The sequence below is a fragment of the Canis aureus genome, chromosome 2 (assembly GCF_053574225.1).
Source record: "Canis aureus isolate CA01 chromosome 2, VMU_Caureus_v.1.0, whole genome shotgun sequence".
Lineage (NCBI taxonomy): Eukaryota > Metazoa > Chordata > Mammalia > Carnivora > Canidae > Canis > Canis aureus.
Window position 1 is genome coordinate 88,110,050 of NC_135612.1, and position 18,394 is coordinate 88,128,443.

At 41.6% G+C, this 18,394-nt stretch overlaps 1 protein-coding gene across 2 annotated transcripts in view; it reads right to left on the reverse strand.

The window, feature by feature from the left end:
* The window catches only part of LOC144303166 (cytosolic beta-glucosidase), a 111,466-nt gene extending 111,004 nt beyond the window's left edge, over positions 1 to 462 (reverse strand). For both annotated transcript variants that reach the window (XM_077881021.1, XM_077881013.1), the window contains exon 1: positions 304 to 462. In XM_077881021.1, the coding sequence (XP_077737147.1) occupies positions 304 to 445 (142 nt within the window). In that variant the 5' untranslated portion in view covers positions 446 to 462. The remainder of the gene's footprint in view (positions 1 to 303) is intronic.
* Positions 463 to 18,394: the final 17,932 nt, after the last annotated feature.

Genomic DNA, 18,394 nt, shown 5'->3' on the forward strand with positions numbered 1-18,394 from the left:
AATGACAAAAGCAGCTAGTCTGATGTAAGCCGATGTCTCAGATAAACTTGAACTGACGGAAACTAGAGGGGCGGTTTGGTCGCCAAGACCTCACCACCACCACCCTTGGGTAAGAAAGGGACGAGGGAAGCTGAGCCTCTTCTGTGTAAAGTGACAGTTTCACTTGTACAGTTTATGGACTCGTTGATCCCCTTCCTTCTTTTCCTTTTGCCTCCTGGCCCTCACCCTCTCCCCTAGGCATACAGAGCCCACCAGAAGTCATTTTCCTCCCAGCCCTCGAGAAAGGGAAGGAGCTTCTCCTACCTTCCACTTGATAAGCTGCAGTGGATGCCCCCCATCCAAATCCTGCCGGGAAAGCCATGCTGTCAGAAGGTGGCCAGCTGGAACACTCTGCCAAATGGGGACTTGTGTGTCCTTTATTCAGAGGAGCCCAGTAAACAGTCATTGGACTCACCCTGACCAAAGTCTGGAATACAAATACGTACGCAAACAAGAAGGGAGCCAGATTAAATGATCACACTTGACTGGCCATGGCCTTAATATAAATCCAAGACACTTTTGTAAAGGCAAGCATTTCCACTTTCTTCTCCGGGCACTCCCTGATTCTTAACAGAGCTGGACCGGCCTGGGTGCTTGGGCCGGGCACCCATTCATCTAATATTATCCATTTTAATAAAATACATGGACCTTGTTTTTTAAAAGTCACATAATCCTTCTAGAATTTTCCCTTAACCGGTTCCTCCCAATTCCTAATCCCCACTCCTCAGAGGTAACCATTTGCAACTATTTCTTCTAAAGTTTTCTCCCATGTTATTTAAATAATAACCTCAGGTTACTGCTTCTTAATTTTTTTTTAATTTTAGATGATAGCTATCAAATTCTGGATATAGAGGTAGAAGATATAACTCACTCTCTCGTCTCCTTTCTCTTGCTCCCTCTCTTCCCTTCCCTCCTGTTGTCTCTCCTCCTCCCTCAACATGATGAGGTTCCCTTTTTTTGTTTAAATAAATACTCGGTATTTACATTACTACCACTATGTATGGCTCAAAGTTGAGCCGTGTAAGAATAGACCATGCTTACATGCAACCTTCTATTTTCTCTGGGATTAATCAACTGTCTGGTTTTTATATTGAATTTTCTATATACCTATCCCTAATTCATCCCCAAACACTCTGATAGAGCTCTACATCTCCGATGTGCACACGCTTCTGTTTCCCTTGCTCATCCTGCACTGTTTTTCAGGCCAGCACAGTTACATAATCTGCGACCTCCGTCACCTCTCTTTTGTGCTTTCTTCCTCTTTGTCTCTTCCTTTTAGAGAAGCAGATCCTTGAATGACTTTCTGATAAAGGGGACGTGAGAAGTAACTCTGTGGAATCTCTGTGTTTCTGGAATTGTCTTTATTCTAATGTCACACTTGATATGTAGCTTGACTACTATGGGATTCTCTGACGGAAGTAATTTCACTCCGAATTCTGAAGGCTTTGGTTCATGCCCTTCTGGCTTCTGATGTGGCTACTGAGAAGTCTGATGACAATCCAAGTCCTAATCTTTTATATATAACCTGTTTTGTGCCCCAGCCCACTTTCCCTGCTTTCCAAGCTTCTATTTCTGAAACCTCACAGCCGTGAGCCTTGATGTGGGACTCTTCCTCCGTTGCGTCAGGCACTCAGTATAGGTACCACAGTAATGCAGAATGTTGGCCATAGGGGAAACTGGGTGGGGGGTACGTGGGAATGCTCTGTACTACCTTTGCAGCTTTTCTATGCAACTAAAATGGATCCTGAAACTAATATAACACTGAATACTAACTAAAATGAAAGCAAAAACCTTAAAAAATAAGGCAAAATTAAGATTTTTTTTTTAATGCCAGTGGAGAGAGGAGTTAGGCAAAATCACAATGGGGAAAGTTACTAATTCAGTCCCCCCTACGACAGTGTTTAAATCCTCCTACACTGTGTAATGACAGGAACACAAGATTGGAACGGGGTATAACTAGATGGGAATCCTACCCTGTCCATTATCCTAACCCTAAGAAGAAAGAAGAAGAGGTCAAATATAGAAAGAAATGAGAGAAGACACTTCAAATATTTAAAGGTACATGTTTGGTGAAATAAACCCACACAAAAAATTACAGGGCATACTATTCAGATGAGTCTCTATAGTCATTCGGTTCTGAAGCCATCATCATAAATTGAATGAAAAATAAATAAATATTAAAATATTTTCATTATGAAACACTAGATGGCAGTATTGCAATTATTTTAGGTTTACACGTTGACGTATGAAGTGTTCTGAACATTTAGTTACCCCAACAATGACCCTCTACCCCTGCAACCTCTGGCTAATTGCTACTGATCTTCTAAGGATTTTTCTCCAGAAGGAACAATCTACTTTCTCAGCACTCCACAGCCTCTGAGTTTACTTGACCACAAGTGGAAGAATTTAATTTTTCTCACTCCTGATATGATTCTCTACGATAGCATTCTGAAGCAACTTGATGTCAGGACCTCTTTACATTCTTAAAAATAATTGAGGCCCCTGAGGAACTTTTTAAAATCTGGATTATGTTTGTCAATATTTACAGTTTTGGAAATTAAAACTGAGACTTTAAAAAAAAATTACTGATGACTTGATTTAACATAGCAATAGAAAGCAGGGAACATAAATAACATATTTTATGAAAAAAAAATCGTATAATCCAAAATAAAAAATGTTTAGTGGGAAGACTGTTTTACATTTTTGCAAATCCCTTTATGCCTGGTTTAAGAGAAAACAGCTGGATGTTCATATCTGCTTCTTATTCTTCGTTGTCTCCATAGAACTTCACTGTACATTCATAGAGACAAGAATAAAATGGGAAAATCATGTCTTTCTATTTATGAAAGTAGTTTTGACCTTCTGCACTTCCAAAAGAGTCTCAAGGATCCCAGGGGTCCATGGACCACACTTTAAGAACCATGATTTTCTTAGAACTCTCTTCCTTTCTCTCTTCTAGTACCTTGCTTTGCTACCCACAATCCCTCTGTATTCTTCTGCCCTTACAGAGAGCTCACCCTACTAACATTCTCTGCACTGAAGTCCTAATGGATGCAAGACCTGTAAATATGCAGCCACACACAACCTTGAGTAAGAATTATTTATTTTCTTTATACAAAAAGAATTCTGATTTTATAGCCCTGTCTAGCAAACTGGCTAATAATTTAATTTGTCATATAATGTGGGTCCCCTCCACTCCATTCTAGGGCCATTCAAGAAAACTTAGATCATGTAAAGATCAAATTTTATTTTATTTATTTATTTTTTTTTTATTTATTTTTTTTTAATTTATTTATGATAGTCACAGAGAGAGAGAGAGAGAGAGAGGGGCAGAGACACAGGCAGAGGGAGAAGCAGGCTCCATGCACCAGGAGCCCGACGTGGGATTTGATCCTGGGTCTCCAGGATCACACCCTGGGCCAAAGGCAGGCGCTAAACCACTGCGCCACCCAGGGATCCCCAAATTTTATTTTAAAGATGTTTAGGGTCTCCTTTCTTCCATCTCTCAGTTTTGGCCCATCTTCGTTAGTGCCAAGATGTCCACTATCCAAAGCTGCCTTGGGTCCTTCAAATCCACTTACTCTTTGCTCTTGAGACACAGAAATCCCTCTCTATGGGCATAAATCCGAGACCTTGGTCCAATTCCCTCCTCAAAACCACACAGTAATTCCTTTGAGATCCTGCTAACTTCCCAGGGAAGAGCTTCAGGATAGAACTCCGAACCTGCTGTTCATGAGAGCCACCGACCTCTGTCTACCTTCCAACTGGATGGAAATTGGTTACTTGCATTATGGTTACTCACGTAATGGTTACCATAATGTATGCTGTCACCAGAAGTCCTAGGAGTACCAAGAGGCTGTATGCAGTGATCTCTGGGGTAAAAATACATCTTGTAGAAACTCTTCTTTTTTTGTTAATTGCGAAACAAGCTGTTCTTCAATAAAGATTCAGCTCATTTGTTATGATCCTCTTGCTTTAAAATGCTGAAATTCAAAAACCCTGGCTTTCAAAATGTTCCTGTGTACCTGTGTCAGGAGAAAAGTAAGGTTCTAAATCAGCATCTTTCTGTCTACAACAAAGACTCCTCTGCATTAGCCAAATCTTTTTCCATCTGGGAACACACTCAGACCACAATCAGGCCATGTCAGATCCCTTACAGTTACATGAGGCCAGAGGACTATGTCTTTGACCCATGGAATGTGGGCAGAAATAATGAGCACCACTTCTAGGCCAGGTTGCTGAGACCTGCCCACACAATCACCTGGGTTTCATCCAGATGTCATCATTTTCTCTTCGTTCTCTGATCAGATACACAGGCTCCACTAGAAAACTCTGAGGCTGTAGGGGCTCCTGAGATGGAAGGAGCCTGGTTCCCCATATCACAGCATGGAGCAGGGCCCATACAGACTCCATGAGCAAACTTCTCTGGACTGTTCATATGAATGAAAAATAAATATTTATTTTGCTAAACCACTGATATTAGAGAGTTACTGATAATCACACTTTCTGAATAGTGACTATGTTAAAAATTTTTTTTAAAAAGGTCCAAGGAAAAAGTCTAATTATGTGAAGGTATTTTTTTCTTCTAGCAGGGAGAGTCTTTGGTAGTATCATCACATCACTGGAGGGAAAAGGCAGTGACAGGGAAAGTGAAGGGGGTGGAGCTGGTGTGAGGTACCAAAGGGCAAATCTACCCCAGGTTGTTTGTGCAATGGATTATTCATCTTGATTTTCTGCATTTGTCAAGAAAGATCTAGTCAAAACTTGACCTGAAGAGGCACATTTTACAAAAGTGCTTCCCAAACAGAGCCCTTGATTCCTGAGAGTCATCAAGCTGTTTTTAATATTTCAATTATTCTAATTGCAATTGTACATTTACTTCCTATCAGGTCTCCCAGTCTTTCTAAAAGCTTAATTTTATTACTTTAGCCTGGAATTATATGAACTCATTGTGATAATACCAGTTTCTCATGCATGAAAATGCAAAAATGAATTTGTTATAACAATGCTCTCAGTTTCCTTAGTAGATAGAATCTGTCAAAACATGAAGTCCAGAAAGTAAATCCACTATAAAAGGAATCTTGGATTGTGAGATTCCTGACCACCGTGATGTGTGAACACACGAGTGTGGGAGACCAGGCGTAGGGGCATTTGTTAATCTGGACCACCCAGGACTCAATCAACTCTCAGGCTCATGTTGGTAACAGAATCTGATTTTCCTTTGACTATCTGCTTTCCCCTATGTAGCCCACAGGTTTCTGGAAGAGCAGACACTGCACCCCACGCACTAATCCACCAGCTCTAGGGATTGATTTTAGGCATCTTCACAACTCTCGCTGGCTAAAGGATTGGATTAAAGGTGGGCTTGAAATCCAATCAAACAAGTAAGACATGAGAAAAAGTACTTTTAGGGGTTCTGAGAAAGAAGCTTTTTCACTCTTCCATAGACACTACCTTCCTGCTACATTTAAATATGGCAGTCTTGGGCAGCCATTTCAAAAACATAAAGAGGACTACCTTTGGGATATGGAAGAAAGATGGAAGGAATCGTACCTTTGAGAACCAATAAATTGCCTTTATGGTTTAGGCCTGTTTGGGTTGGGTTTCCTATGACTTGCAACCAAAAGATTCATGCACAGTACACATATCTATTTGCAGTGTGTGTGTGCGCCTATGTCTATCTCTGCATATACGTGCATATATATGCACATGTGTATATATGTGTGATATATATGTGCATGTGTTTATATTTATCCACGCATGTGGTTTGATGTAGACGTCTATGAGTGAGCACAGACATAGATATATGGAGAGTAGATGTGTGTACACGCACATGATTCATATGTGTGAGTACACATCATAAATCCCCTCCAAATAAAGGAACTTTACTGGATATTTTTTCTAGGTGTCATGAATGTTGGCTCACATCACCAGCCTGGAAATGAAGATATATGTGAGATAATTAATGGCACGCTGAAGTGGGATTCAATTACATTATTTGCATTTATTTATTAAAGGCCATACACTCTGTAAGATTTAGCATGAATGCAATATAAAACAACAGCAGTGCATCAATCAATATTTCAAAAAGTCATACTGTTTTATAATTAAGGATTACTGTTGAGTCATTTCCAAAACAAACAGAAAGATGCTCTGTCCCACTGTAGTGTTGACAGGCTGGTACTAATGATGTCATACAGGTAATCACAAAAAAACACCCAATACCACTCAATGTTCAACCTTTGAGCTTAGAAGCTCTAATAATAAAAGGCAGAAGAAGCAGAGAGAACCCTTAAGGTTTTTTATTTTTTATTTTATTTTTATTTATTTGTGGGTTTTTTTTTTTCTTTTTTTTAAGTTGAATTCACCACTTGGTAAAGGACACCAAGTGTATATGACAAAGGAAATAAATGCCCTGGGATTAAAAAGATAATAGAAATCGAAAGACCTTTAGTTCTCAGGAGCCAGTGTTAGCGAACTCTGATTGACAAACCCCCAGAAAGAAACGAGGCAGGAACCACAGATGAAATGTTTCAATCGGTGTTAAAAACACACACACACACACACACACACACACACACACACACAAAACACTGCATCAGAAGAGAAAACACAAAAAACAGCTTTGCCAATTTTAGGAGGAGGAGGAGAGTCAACCCGAAACAGAATTCACCACATTTTTCTTGGAAGGCGTGTGGACATTAAGCAGGACTTAATGAACTTTTCCCCTAAAAATGGCCCAACCACAGGACGCCGTCTGTAAACAATGGGTCACCTTTTCTCCTACGCTACTGTAAAAAGTCAGAGCTCAAAAAGATACTTTTTGACACTTTTTGCTGTGCTAAATTACAGGATTTTAAACTTTTTCTATATAATACAGCATCACGTACATTTTTATCTAAAAGCAATGGGTTCAGGCCTGCTTTAGGCTGAAAAAAAAGTCCTTAACTTAGTGGGGACAAGCGCCTACCTCAGCTCGGTCGCACGTCACTTCCCATTACTGTTTCTCAAAAAGCACGTCAGAGTGGCTTTTACACAGGTGGTAGCGATGCTGTTTAAAGCCACCCAAGACTGGGCCGCACCTGCTCCTGGTGGAGAGGAGTCGACAGGTGGAGGAGAGATGACAGTCAGGAGTTGGGGTCTCCTGGGTCGCCCAAGCCACACGACCAGTGGGCCAGGGTCTTGCTACCTTGATTTCTTTTCCACCAAAGTCCCACCGTCAGATGCTTTTCACTCCTTAGAAAAGCTCGATAAAGCAGTTGGTGAAGGCAGTCGTGGTGCAGCCGGGAATGCCCTACCTGGACATCGAGCGGGGGGTCAAGGACAAGCACCCGGAGCCCCCCTGGCCGCGCCCCACGTTCCCGGAGCCTGGGCCGGGGCGCTTGGTCCCAGGGCTGCTGCCTGCAGGCCCTGACCGCCTCCCGCCGCAGGTGCCCGCACATCACCACCTGCGCCTCAGCTACTGCAGGGGCTGGAGCAGGATCAATGGACACCGAGCACAGGACCAACAGCGAGGACTTTTAAAAGGTCCTGGGGCCTCAGAGAAGTGAAAACCAAAATAAATGCTGCTTTTGAACTGTAAAAAAATAAATAAATAAATAATAATAATAATAATAAAAAGGCTTCCAGCAAATACCCACAGCTACAACACCAGATTCCAGGAGCCGCACACTTCAGAACATTATTCACGGTGCAGCTGCCCATGATTCTGTCTCCCTCACGGATGTTTCAGACTCACCAGAATTATTGTTACACAAATTTGGATTTAGCCACTCGGATCATCCTCCTAAAAGACTCCTCCACCAATGCCATCTAAACTCCATTTATAAACCTATGGATCATTTGGAGAAGTGATAAACTGAGCTTGGAATTGGGGTACAGCAAGTGAGGTGCCTAGGAGCAAAATTTTTTTTGTATATTTTTTTACTGGAGTTCGATTGGCCAACATATAGCATAACACCCCGTGCTCATCCTGTCTAGTGCCTGCCTCAGGGCCCGTCACCCAGTCACCCCGTCACCCCGCCCACCTCTCCTTCCACCACCCCTTTTTGTTTCCCAGAGTTAGGTGTCGCTCATGTTCTGTCTCCTTTCCTGATATTCCCCAAATGAATGAGCCCATGTAATGTTTGTCCTTCGATTAACTTACTTCACTCAGCATAACACCCTCCAGTTCCATCCACGTTGAAGCAAATGGTGGGTATTTGTTGTCTCTCGTGGCCTAGGAGCAGAACTGAGGGAAGGTACTTCTCAGTCCTGACCCTTGTGTTCAATGTCAGAAACAGACCATTCAGGTTCAAATGTCTTGCTACAGACCACGAACTGGTTTTCCTTCTGAACGGTTTGTGGACATGCACAGGTGTGCCCTCTGACTCCAGACTAGACTATAGCTAATTCACCTAAGTCCCGTGAGCATTTGCACATTTGAAAGTATCTTTGATTGTTAATCTTGCTTCAGGGATTGGGTTTAGAACTTCAAAAGCATTTTCTTCCCACAGTGAATACAGCATTGGATGCCCACAATCTGAAAAGGAAGCGTAAAAGGGTGGAATCAAGCCAAATAAAATGTAAAACCAGAGTGAAAGGAACAATTTCAGGCATCAAAAAATTGTTTTCCATGACTTGTATTGGAAGAGCAAGCACTGCCTTCTGTATACCATGTGATGATCTAGGAGCTCCTACCCAGACTTTTGTCTCTTGGGTCCTTCCTCAAAGACCACTGCATAGCCTGGACACCATTCTGAACCCTTCTCTTGTCCTCCTCCTACTTCCTGCCATGTGCAGCCCACCTCCAAATATCATTGATTCCACTCCTTGACGTGTCTTACACATGTCTATTCACCTTTTGTCCTTGTGGCCTCTTCTCTATACAGCATCCATAGAAATCCCCTCAAGCCTATGAAGTTTCAAATATACTAACTCCCAATGTCCAATTCTGTACTCACTTGACAGATTTTACTACAGTCTGAGCCATCATTCTTTATTTTTTTTTTCTGAGCCATCTTTCTAAAATGCAAATTGTTCAGATTGTTGCCTGCCCCTGAAGTTCAAACTTCTTGACCTGTATGAAGCCTGCAATGATCTGGTTCCTGCCTCCCTTCCATTTGCATCCACACCAGTGCTCTTCTCATAAGCTCTTCTAAGTTTTTTCTGCCTTTTACTGGCACAAAAACAGACACATAGATCAATGGAACAGAATACAGAACCCAGAAATGGGCCCTCAATTGCGGAGAAAAGGGAACCCTCTTGCACTGTTGGTGGGAATGTGAACTGGTGCAGCCACTCTGGAAACTGTGTGGAGGTTCCTCAAAGAGTTAAAAATAGATCTGCCCTACGACCCAGCAATTGCACTGGATACAGATGCAAATGAAAGATACAGATGCAATGAAACGCCGGGACACCTGCACCCCGATGTTTATGGCAGCGATGTCCACAATAGTCAAACTGTGGAAGGAGCCTCGGTGTCCATCGACAGATGATGGATAAAGAAGATGTGGTCTATGTATACAGTGGGATATTCCTCAGCCATTAGAAACGACGAATACTCACCATTTGCTTCGATGTGGATGGAACTGGAGGGGATTATGCTGAGTGAAATAAGTCAATTGGAGAAGGACAAACATATGGTCTCATTCATTTGGGGAATATAAAAATAGTGAAAGGGATCATAGGAGAAAGGAGAACAAAACGAGTGGGAAAAAATTAGAGAGGGAGACAGAACATGAGAGACTCCTGACTCTGGGAAACAAACAAGGGGTGGTAGAAAGGGAGGTGGGTGGGGGGTGGGGGTGACTGGGTGACGGGCACTGAGGGGGGCACTAGACGGGATGAGCACTGGGTGTTATGCTATATGTTGGCCAATCGAACTCCAATAAAAAAATATACATATTAAAAAAAAAGAAAAAAAAGCAAACCAATCTACCATGTTCCATCTCTTTCTCAACACTAATTCTTAACAAACGCTGCTTCCTCTACCTAGAACATCTTTCTCCCTTTATCTGGGCTCCTCTCACTTCTCTTCCATCGACCAACTTAAGGTTCCTTTTCGAAGGACATACTCCCCAGAACAAGCTAGTTGCCTGCACCATGCTCCCAGTGGACCTGGTTCACCCCTTATCGTACACTCATGGCATTTTATTTTAAAGTGTATTTAAAAAAAAAAATAAAGTGTATTTAGTTGTCTGACTTTTTGAACAGTTTATAACTTTTCAGGAGTAGAGGTTACCTTACTCAGGCAAGTTAGGAATGAGAGGCTCATTTGGTATATTTTTTCCCTAAATTCATCAAGCTATTTGCCAAATGAATGACGAGTATTTGCCATGAGTAAGGCAGTGTACTAAACCCTAGGAAGAAAGTGGCAAACCAATCCAATCAACACAGTGTCAGGGTTTGAATCACCTTCCAATCTACTAATTAAAGCTCCACAACTTTGTTTGAATGGCATCCCATCTTTACCCCAAGGTACTAAGGGAAGACTCAAAGACTAAGTAGGGAGTTACCAATAGTTTTCCTAAGTGTATTATTGCCACTCCCATCCCAACAACGGACAATATTTCTTAGGATTTAGGCTCATGTAGCAGACAATAAGGATGCTCCTCAGAACCCTCCACCAGAAAAGCTCTCTATGAAGCTTCTCTGTCTTAAGGCAGCTGGCATAAAAAGTCCACCAGCCCAATCTGGGCTACTCATGGTATGGGGCATCTCTCAGCCTCTGCCCAAGCCAGGAGCTCCTCCTCCCCGTCCCACCCAGGCAAGACTGTACTGTACTGTCCAAGAATGTATTGTACACCTTCCCTTTGTTTGGGAATCCCTGCATCGAACAATACCGCACGGCACCACATCAGCCCTCAACGTCTGTTTTGTTTCATAACATTTAGAGCTAAAATATACTCCGTTCATTTTCAACAATTAGAAAAGATTATTCCCATTTCATGGGTGCATTTTATGTGGTTGTATCCTAATGATCTCTTGCGTTGCAATCTCTCTATATAACAATCAAAATGTATAAAACATGAGCAACACGTTGATATTATTCCTGAAGTCAAAGGGAGGTCATTAAAATATGCCAAGGCAGCTAAAGTCAGCATGAAGAAGCTTGTGACAGATGAGAATTTTTCCTGAAAAACCTCTTTTTATCACATTCAGTTCATGTGCTTAGAGTTTCTTTGAAAAGACAGACATTATACACACACACACACAACAAAAACCCACAAAAATCTAATTACAACTGCGATAGAAAACAGAAGTTCCAGCTTCTGATATCTGAATTATCCTGTTACCAATTTCAATTGTAAACTCTAAATATAACACCAAAGACACCTGAAGATAATACAAAAGTGGGGAAGATACTGGGGAAGATTTAAACCGTGAAAGAAGGGAAGTGAACCAGAGTGTGATCTATTTTTAAAGGTTTTTGTCCTGAGAACACTCTTCACAGAACTCAAATAGGACACCCCTGTCCTCTGGCCTCAAGGGAGACAAGGGAAGAAGCCTGATGAAGGGGGGTGGTGGTTAGAAACTGAGGGGGAAATCCAAGAACAGAGGAAGCTAAAACAGTAAAATTGCTATGTTGTCATTATAAATATTTCTTGGTACCTCTTATTTATAACACATGACAGTAGTTTTCCATATGCCACCATGACATAAATACATTTATAAATCCTTTTCTGGTTTTAAAAAAAAATAAATAAGTCAAGATAAAGTAAGTAGTAATACAGGTATTACAAGGCTACAGCAAAAATTTTAAAGGCAGTACCCAAAGTTTGAAAACTGGGAAGTGCTCTCTTAGCTCATCATTTTCCCCCATTTTCAACCCACGCACAAGTGATCACTCCCCCTCCGTCTTACAGGTACTCTAACAGAAAGGAAGACATCGATGGGCTTAGCCTTCACCATTTTTATTAGAAAGGAAATTAGAATACGGAGTATTTTTAAACTACAGGTGATATCTGTTTTCTAGAATAGCAACTGTAAGAGGCCTCTGGCTTGGGGGTCAACCAACGGGCCCCATGAGACGCACAGCATGGCTGTTCCTTAGATGTAAGCTTGGGGGCATTTCCTTGTTTTATTATTTCTCTTTTTTTCTTTTTAAGCAGTCTCTACACCCAATGTGGGACTCTTATCCACAACCTTGGGATGAAGACTTGCACACTCCACTGAGTGAGCCAGCCAGACACCCCTCTGAATGCATTTCTTGACCTCTCTGAACAACAGCTCTCCTGCAAGGGAGGGATCGTCATTCTTAGTTCACGGGCTTGCTGTTGCAGATCAAATGAGACGTTACAGGGGAAGCCCTGGGAAGAGGACCAGGCCCAGACCGGATACGCTCTTTCAAAAACAGTCCTGTTGTAAGTTTGGGCCGGGATTCTTGGCCGCCGACTAGAACGTCTAAAAGCAGTCAATTCCTTAAGTCAATGTAACTCGGCAGTGGAAGGGGCACAGGTGGGAGACAGAGAAAGTGTTAAAGCAGACAGTTATGGGGGGTAAGGGAGCAGTGCTTTGCCCAGGCTCACACTTGTGAATGGCTGCTCTCAGGAGACACCGCTCCTCTGACACGGGTTCTCCCACTTTTACAAGTACCTGCTTTTATTTAGGCAAATCCAACAAAGGAATGGAGTCAGAACAGAAGTCACATGTGTCACATGTGGGTGGAAAAATGCATCCTGCTAATTCTTTCCAATGTGCAGTGTGAGGCGCCCCCTCTTTTGCTGGACTTGTGGCTTTTTGCCATTTGTTATTTCAACTGAGACCCAGTGTCATCCAACAAACACTATGATTATAAATCTTAACTGTCCAGGAAAAATATAGTTATCCATATTCTTATACTCACCATATATTTTTTTTTTTTTTTTTTTTTTAAGTAAGCTCTACCCACAGCCTGGAGCTTTAACTCATGGCTCTGAGATCAAGAATCACATGCTCTTCTGATTGAGCCAGCCAGGTGCCCCTTGCACTCACAATACTTCTGATGCCAGACGTGTGGGTTTTTTTTTTTCCCCCACACTGACCAGTTCAACACCAGCAGGCGGTCCTACAACTCAGCTCAGTTTTGACACTATCCACTTAGACTTTGCATCAGATACCACAAGTTACATGCTCAATAGTAGTTCAGAGGCCAGTTAAAAGTCCCACGTTGTCACCTGTACTTCTGACCAACCAGCTAGAAGTCAGGGTTCCCACCCCCCACTCCTTGTTAGATAATTTGTAAGAACAGCTCCCAGAACTCAGGGAGACACTCACGTGTGTTTATCAGTTTGTTGTATAATAAAGGATGTGATAAAGGGCACAGATGCACGGCCACATGCAGAGATACCCAGGCCAAAAAGTCTAGTAGAGTCCCGAGCACAGGACCTTCTGTCCCCATGGAGTTGAGATGCTCCATCTCCCAGCTTGGATGTGTTCACCAACCTGGAAGCTCTTTGAACCTCCCACAATTAGGATTTTTATGGAGGCTTCCTCATGGAGGTATGATCAGTTATTAACTACAGTTCTAGCCCCTTCACCCTCTCTGGAGAATGGGGGGATGAAGCTGAAAGTTCCAACCCCACCCCCCCACCCCCCACCCCGCTATGGCTTGGTCTTTCTTGTGACCAGCCCCACTCGGGGACCTACCAAAGGTCCCCTGGCTAAAAGAAAAGATGCTCCTGTAACCTTGGAAGTTACAAGGACTTTAGGAGCTCTGTGTCAGGAACAGGGGCCAGAGACCAACATAGATATGTCTTGTCAGCATAAGCTGATAAAAATCCTGACAGTGTAAGAAGTTCTTTATGTAATTTTGTCATGAGGTTGGCCTCATATTTTTTTAAAGAGGCAATCAGAAACTATAAAAATGAGCAAAGAAATACAGAGTATTAAGGATGGATGAGACTTGGCCCCTTTCACTTTAGTGCATGTGGATATTACTTTTGTTAGGACAAAATACCAGCGTGTCTTGTTCCATCCATTTCTAGATCACTTTACCCAGATTTTGTTTTATTTCTGTTATTTAGGAGCCTGGAGGCTTCAGTTAAAAATAAGGACTTTTATTTTATGGTATAATGGCTAATACATGAGCCAAATATTTAGTTTGGGTTGGGTTTTTCCCAAACCGATCGACCCCTAAATAAGTAACTTAAAAAAAAAAAAAAAAGGATTCTCAATGACTGAATAGCAAACATTGTTAAATTTCCCCCTAATGCCTTTATTTCCCTACAATGTTAATTTATTTCCTTTTGCCTCTGGTCTATTGAACTATATCTATGTTAATTTTTTTTTCCCTCATTCTCTCTTATGCTCTTCTTTTCTCTTCTTCTCAACACATTTATCTAAGTTTCCAAAAACTCTAGTGCCTGGGATTTTTTGGCAGTGAAAGCAGGACACTCACCAAAGGTCTTTCTCCTTCATGGCCATCACTCATATACATCCTACTAAGAATAAAAGCTCCACCCGTTTAAAAGAACTAGAATCTGGGGCTCAATCCGTTAAGCATCTGCCTTCGGGTCAGGTCGTGATCCTGGGGCCCAGGGATCGAGCCCCAAGGCCATGGGGGTCCCTGCTCAGTGAAGAGACTCTTCTCTCTCCCTTTCCCTCTTCCCCCACCCACCACCCCCTGCCTTATGCTTGCTCACTCTCTCTCTCTCTCTCAAATAAATGAATAAAATCTTTTAAAAAAAGACAACTAGAATCTGTATTTTACTAACTTTTCTGTTCCTTAAACAGAGCTGTCAACCTTGCCAGCCTAAGGAAAAAAAAACATTTTTATTTGCAATATTCTTCATAAATATGCTATGTTTGGCTTTTATAGTTAAAAACGCATCATTTCCTCCAAGTGTAAATATTTTCTTGGGATGAGAAATCCAATAAAACCACAGGTCCCTGGCCTTTGTGGTTTGGTATAAAAAGCTCCGTTTTTAGAGCTTTCAGTCTCAAAATGTGACAGCCACGATTTTGCTTTAAAGGTTATACTTTGCATTTTTTTTTCAAGTGTTTGCAAGATTTATTCATATGTGGTTAAATGTTTCCACATCTCTGAAGTCACCTGCTAGGATCAGCCCCACTTTACATATGGGAAATCACTTATGGGAAGTGAACAATATTTCCTTTGTATCTAACCACAAGCTGGATCAGCCTCACCTTCACAATTAACTGAGCTTCCAAAATCATTATCCTGGTGTGCACTGTGATTCTTTTCTTCCCTAAGAAATAGAAAAAGATTGCCTTCTCTCAGGACCTTACTTTAGCTTTTGGATGTCAACAGTGCTTTCATTCCTCTGAAATGGTGAGCGGAGCCCCTGAGGAAGTGTGGTAAGTAGAAAGAATCTGTAGACGTTGCAAGGTTCCTTGACTTCTCCAGTGCCTATTTCCATATGCCTACATCTGTGTTTCTTACCTCCCGTCCCCCTTTGGCTTCTTATTGATGTATTTCTTACAAGATACATTTCCTACATTGCCAAAAATGGGGTTATGTCTTGCCGTCGAGGTTATGGTATGTTCCCAGTAAGTATACATTATATATCAGAAGGGGGAAAGCATTTTCCTTAAAACGAGACCACATGAGGAGTAGATGAATTCTACTGACCAAGGACAGACCCTGATTCTAACCACCAGCACTCTTCAAAGCAAGCTGTGTGTGCATTCCACTCCGCCCCCACCAGAAAACGGGAAAAAACAGAGCTACACAGGCCTACTGTTCTCTCCTGAGCACTTGCAACAACTGTTTTGAATGACAACATAGACGCATTGAGTAATAATGTCACAACTGGCTGCCAATCATTTGGGGCTAAATAAAGCTAACATTCCAGAGGCTCTTGCCCTTCTACTCTTTGGTCTTTTTTTGTCCACTTCAGAACATCTTATTTTTTTAGGATACAGGCATGCTTGGAGTACAGCTGTTCTTTGTGCCACATGGTAGAGCAGTTAACTGCACACAGTCCCCTTCCAAATCTCTCTCCTCTTTTTCCACAGCGGTCAAGTGGAAGCAAGACCTTCATTCAGCATCATAAAACATAAAACTGAAAAGGCTCTATTCATGGAATTTGGAGAGGAATCCTTGGGTAAGGTCATAGAGTCTTTGGAGCTAGAAATAATATTAAAGGTCATTTGGTAAGGAGCAATCATTTATAAATGAAGAAGAGAGCCAGAGCATTGCCTGGAAAAGCACTGTGATAAGTCAGCAAAGCCAGAACTCAAGTCCAGGCTTTTCCATTCCAAGTGCTGTGTCTTTCCAGCATTTTCATTCCATTTGAAGGTCCAGTGATTATTCTTATAAAAGGCAGAACACTTTTCTACTACAGAGCCCATGTCCTAGAAGAGCTTTTCCCAAAATTGCTTTGATTTTTTTTTTTTTTTTTAGCTTTTTACAAGCACTTATCTTTACTTGGTAGTTCCACTTTTCAACAGGCATGTATCTAACAATAACCAAAATGATCATGAAAATTCCACTCCCAGCCAACATCTCTTCGATCTATGTTTTGTTTTGTTAATAACCCTCTCTACTCTTTCCCCCGCTCTCCTATGTATAAAAGTAAAAAATTGCAATTGGAGGGACACACCTAGAAATACGTGTCGACAAGTGCTTGGCACTGGGTTTTACACACGAGAATAAAAGAAACTCATGACCATGGAGCACACTCGAAATGAACTGGTAGCACCCTGACTAGAAAGCGTTGAACCAGGAGGGTTATTTCAAGAGCTTGGTGTATTTGGGACAAATGTTTCTTTCCAGGGTGAACATACAACCAGAATTCTGGCAGTTGGCTCCATTTTGTTGGATCAACACTACACTTAAAAAAAAAAAAAAAAAAAAAAAAAGTCCACAAAATGCTTTTTTAAAAAATCTTCCTGCAATTTAAATCATTAAAAAAAAAAAAAAAAAAAAGGTCAAAGAACTTAGTTGGGTTAATTTATGTAGATGAGAATAATACTTTTTGAAGATAGCAAGGTAACTTGCCTTTAACAGGGAGGAAAAACGACATGCTTCCCTAAGTCAGAACAATCAGCTCTAACATTTGAGCTTTCTACTTCAGCCTGGGTTTCACATTCCAGAACACAGCCTGATTCTAGAAACCTGTACTACAAGGTCCAGTCTGGGTAGGAGAATGCGGTGGGTTTTCCAAGCGGAGGATCGACTCTTTACCTCTCCTCTCCTTTCTCTCTTCACAAACCCCTACCATAAATGTAAATAGTTCACAGATAAACTTCAGATGTCTGAGAAAAAGAAATGTCCAAAAAGCAGACACATAGACATGTTATTCTTTCCATGACTATTGGCCACACATATGGGACTGTGTTCCCCATGCTCAGATCACAATAACTGCTTCACTATGTCTTAAAATGTTTCCCATTTTTCATGGTGAAAGTAGGTATTTGGGGAGACTGGTGAAGAGAATCAACAGGTGTAGACCAGGCATTATCTTAACCACATTGCCAAGTCAATGTAGTTCCTCTCTACAATCTTCAAGGCCAAGAAGTCTTACTCTTCTTAAAGTCTTAGAAATGGACGGTTATCAAGGTTTAGCAATTTGCTCAATTCAAAGCTGGGGAAGAGTGGCATGGGGATTTATCTGACAATAAGACCTATTGGCCTTAACCCAAATCATGACACTCGAAGCTAATATCCAATGTGTGATTTTAGCTCTTCACCCTTGGGCAAAAAGACAAGCCTAGAAGCCCCGACCACTGATTCCGTGAAACTGAATTCCTCAAATATCATCATTTTCCATTTAGGCAAAATTTAGGCTGTTCTAGACAAATGATGCCTAAAAAGGAGGAGGTTTAGCCCCTGGGGTAGGATTGTGTATTCATGTTGATAGATGAAAGAAAAGCCCTGTGGAGTGTGGGAACTGTTCTGATTTACAGTTTGGTAGTCACTGGAGACAAAAGCCCCAGAAGGCCATCCTCCCTTTTTTTTATGGGACACCAGCTGTTGCAGAAATCATCTTTGTTTGGAGCTCTGACTTCTGACTTCCTGGACGGGTAACACCTTCATTTAAAAAGCTCTACCTCCCAGAGACTTCTTCCTTTGTATAGGGGGGGCTTGGAGTCTCTCTCCAAGGGTGGATTTTAAGCTTCTTGAGTACAAACTGACCTGTCTTAACTATTTTGATATCTTCAATGGACCTGAACTTGCACTCTGGTTGTTTTCTTGAGTAAAGTAGGCAAGTAAGGGAAAAAGGATTGGATGGAAAGGGATAAAGTTTTTCTAATACAAAACAAACAGGAAAACACACAAACACACACAAAAACCCAGACTGCTGCTTTTCCCAGATTTCTGAGATCTGACACATTTTTTTTTTTTTCAAATCCACTTGCATATATCATCTTGGTCATTCGTCTCCCTTTATCTTTTTAAAATCATATTAGATAGATCATCACTCAGGCG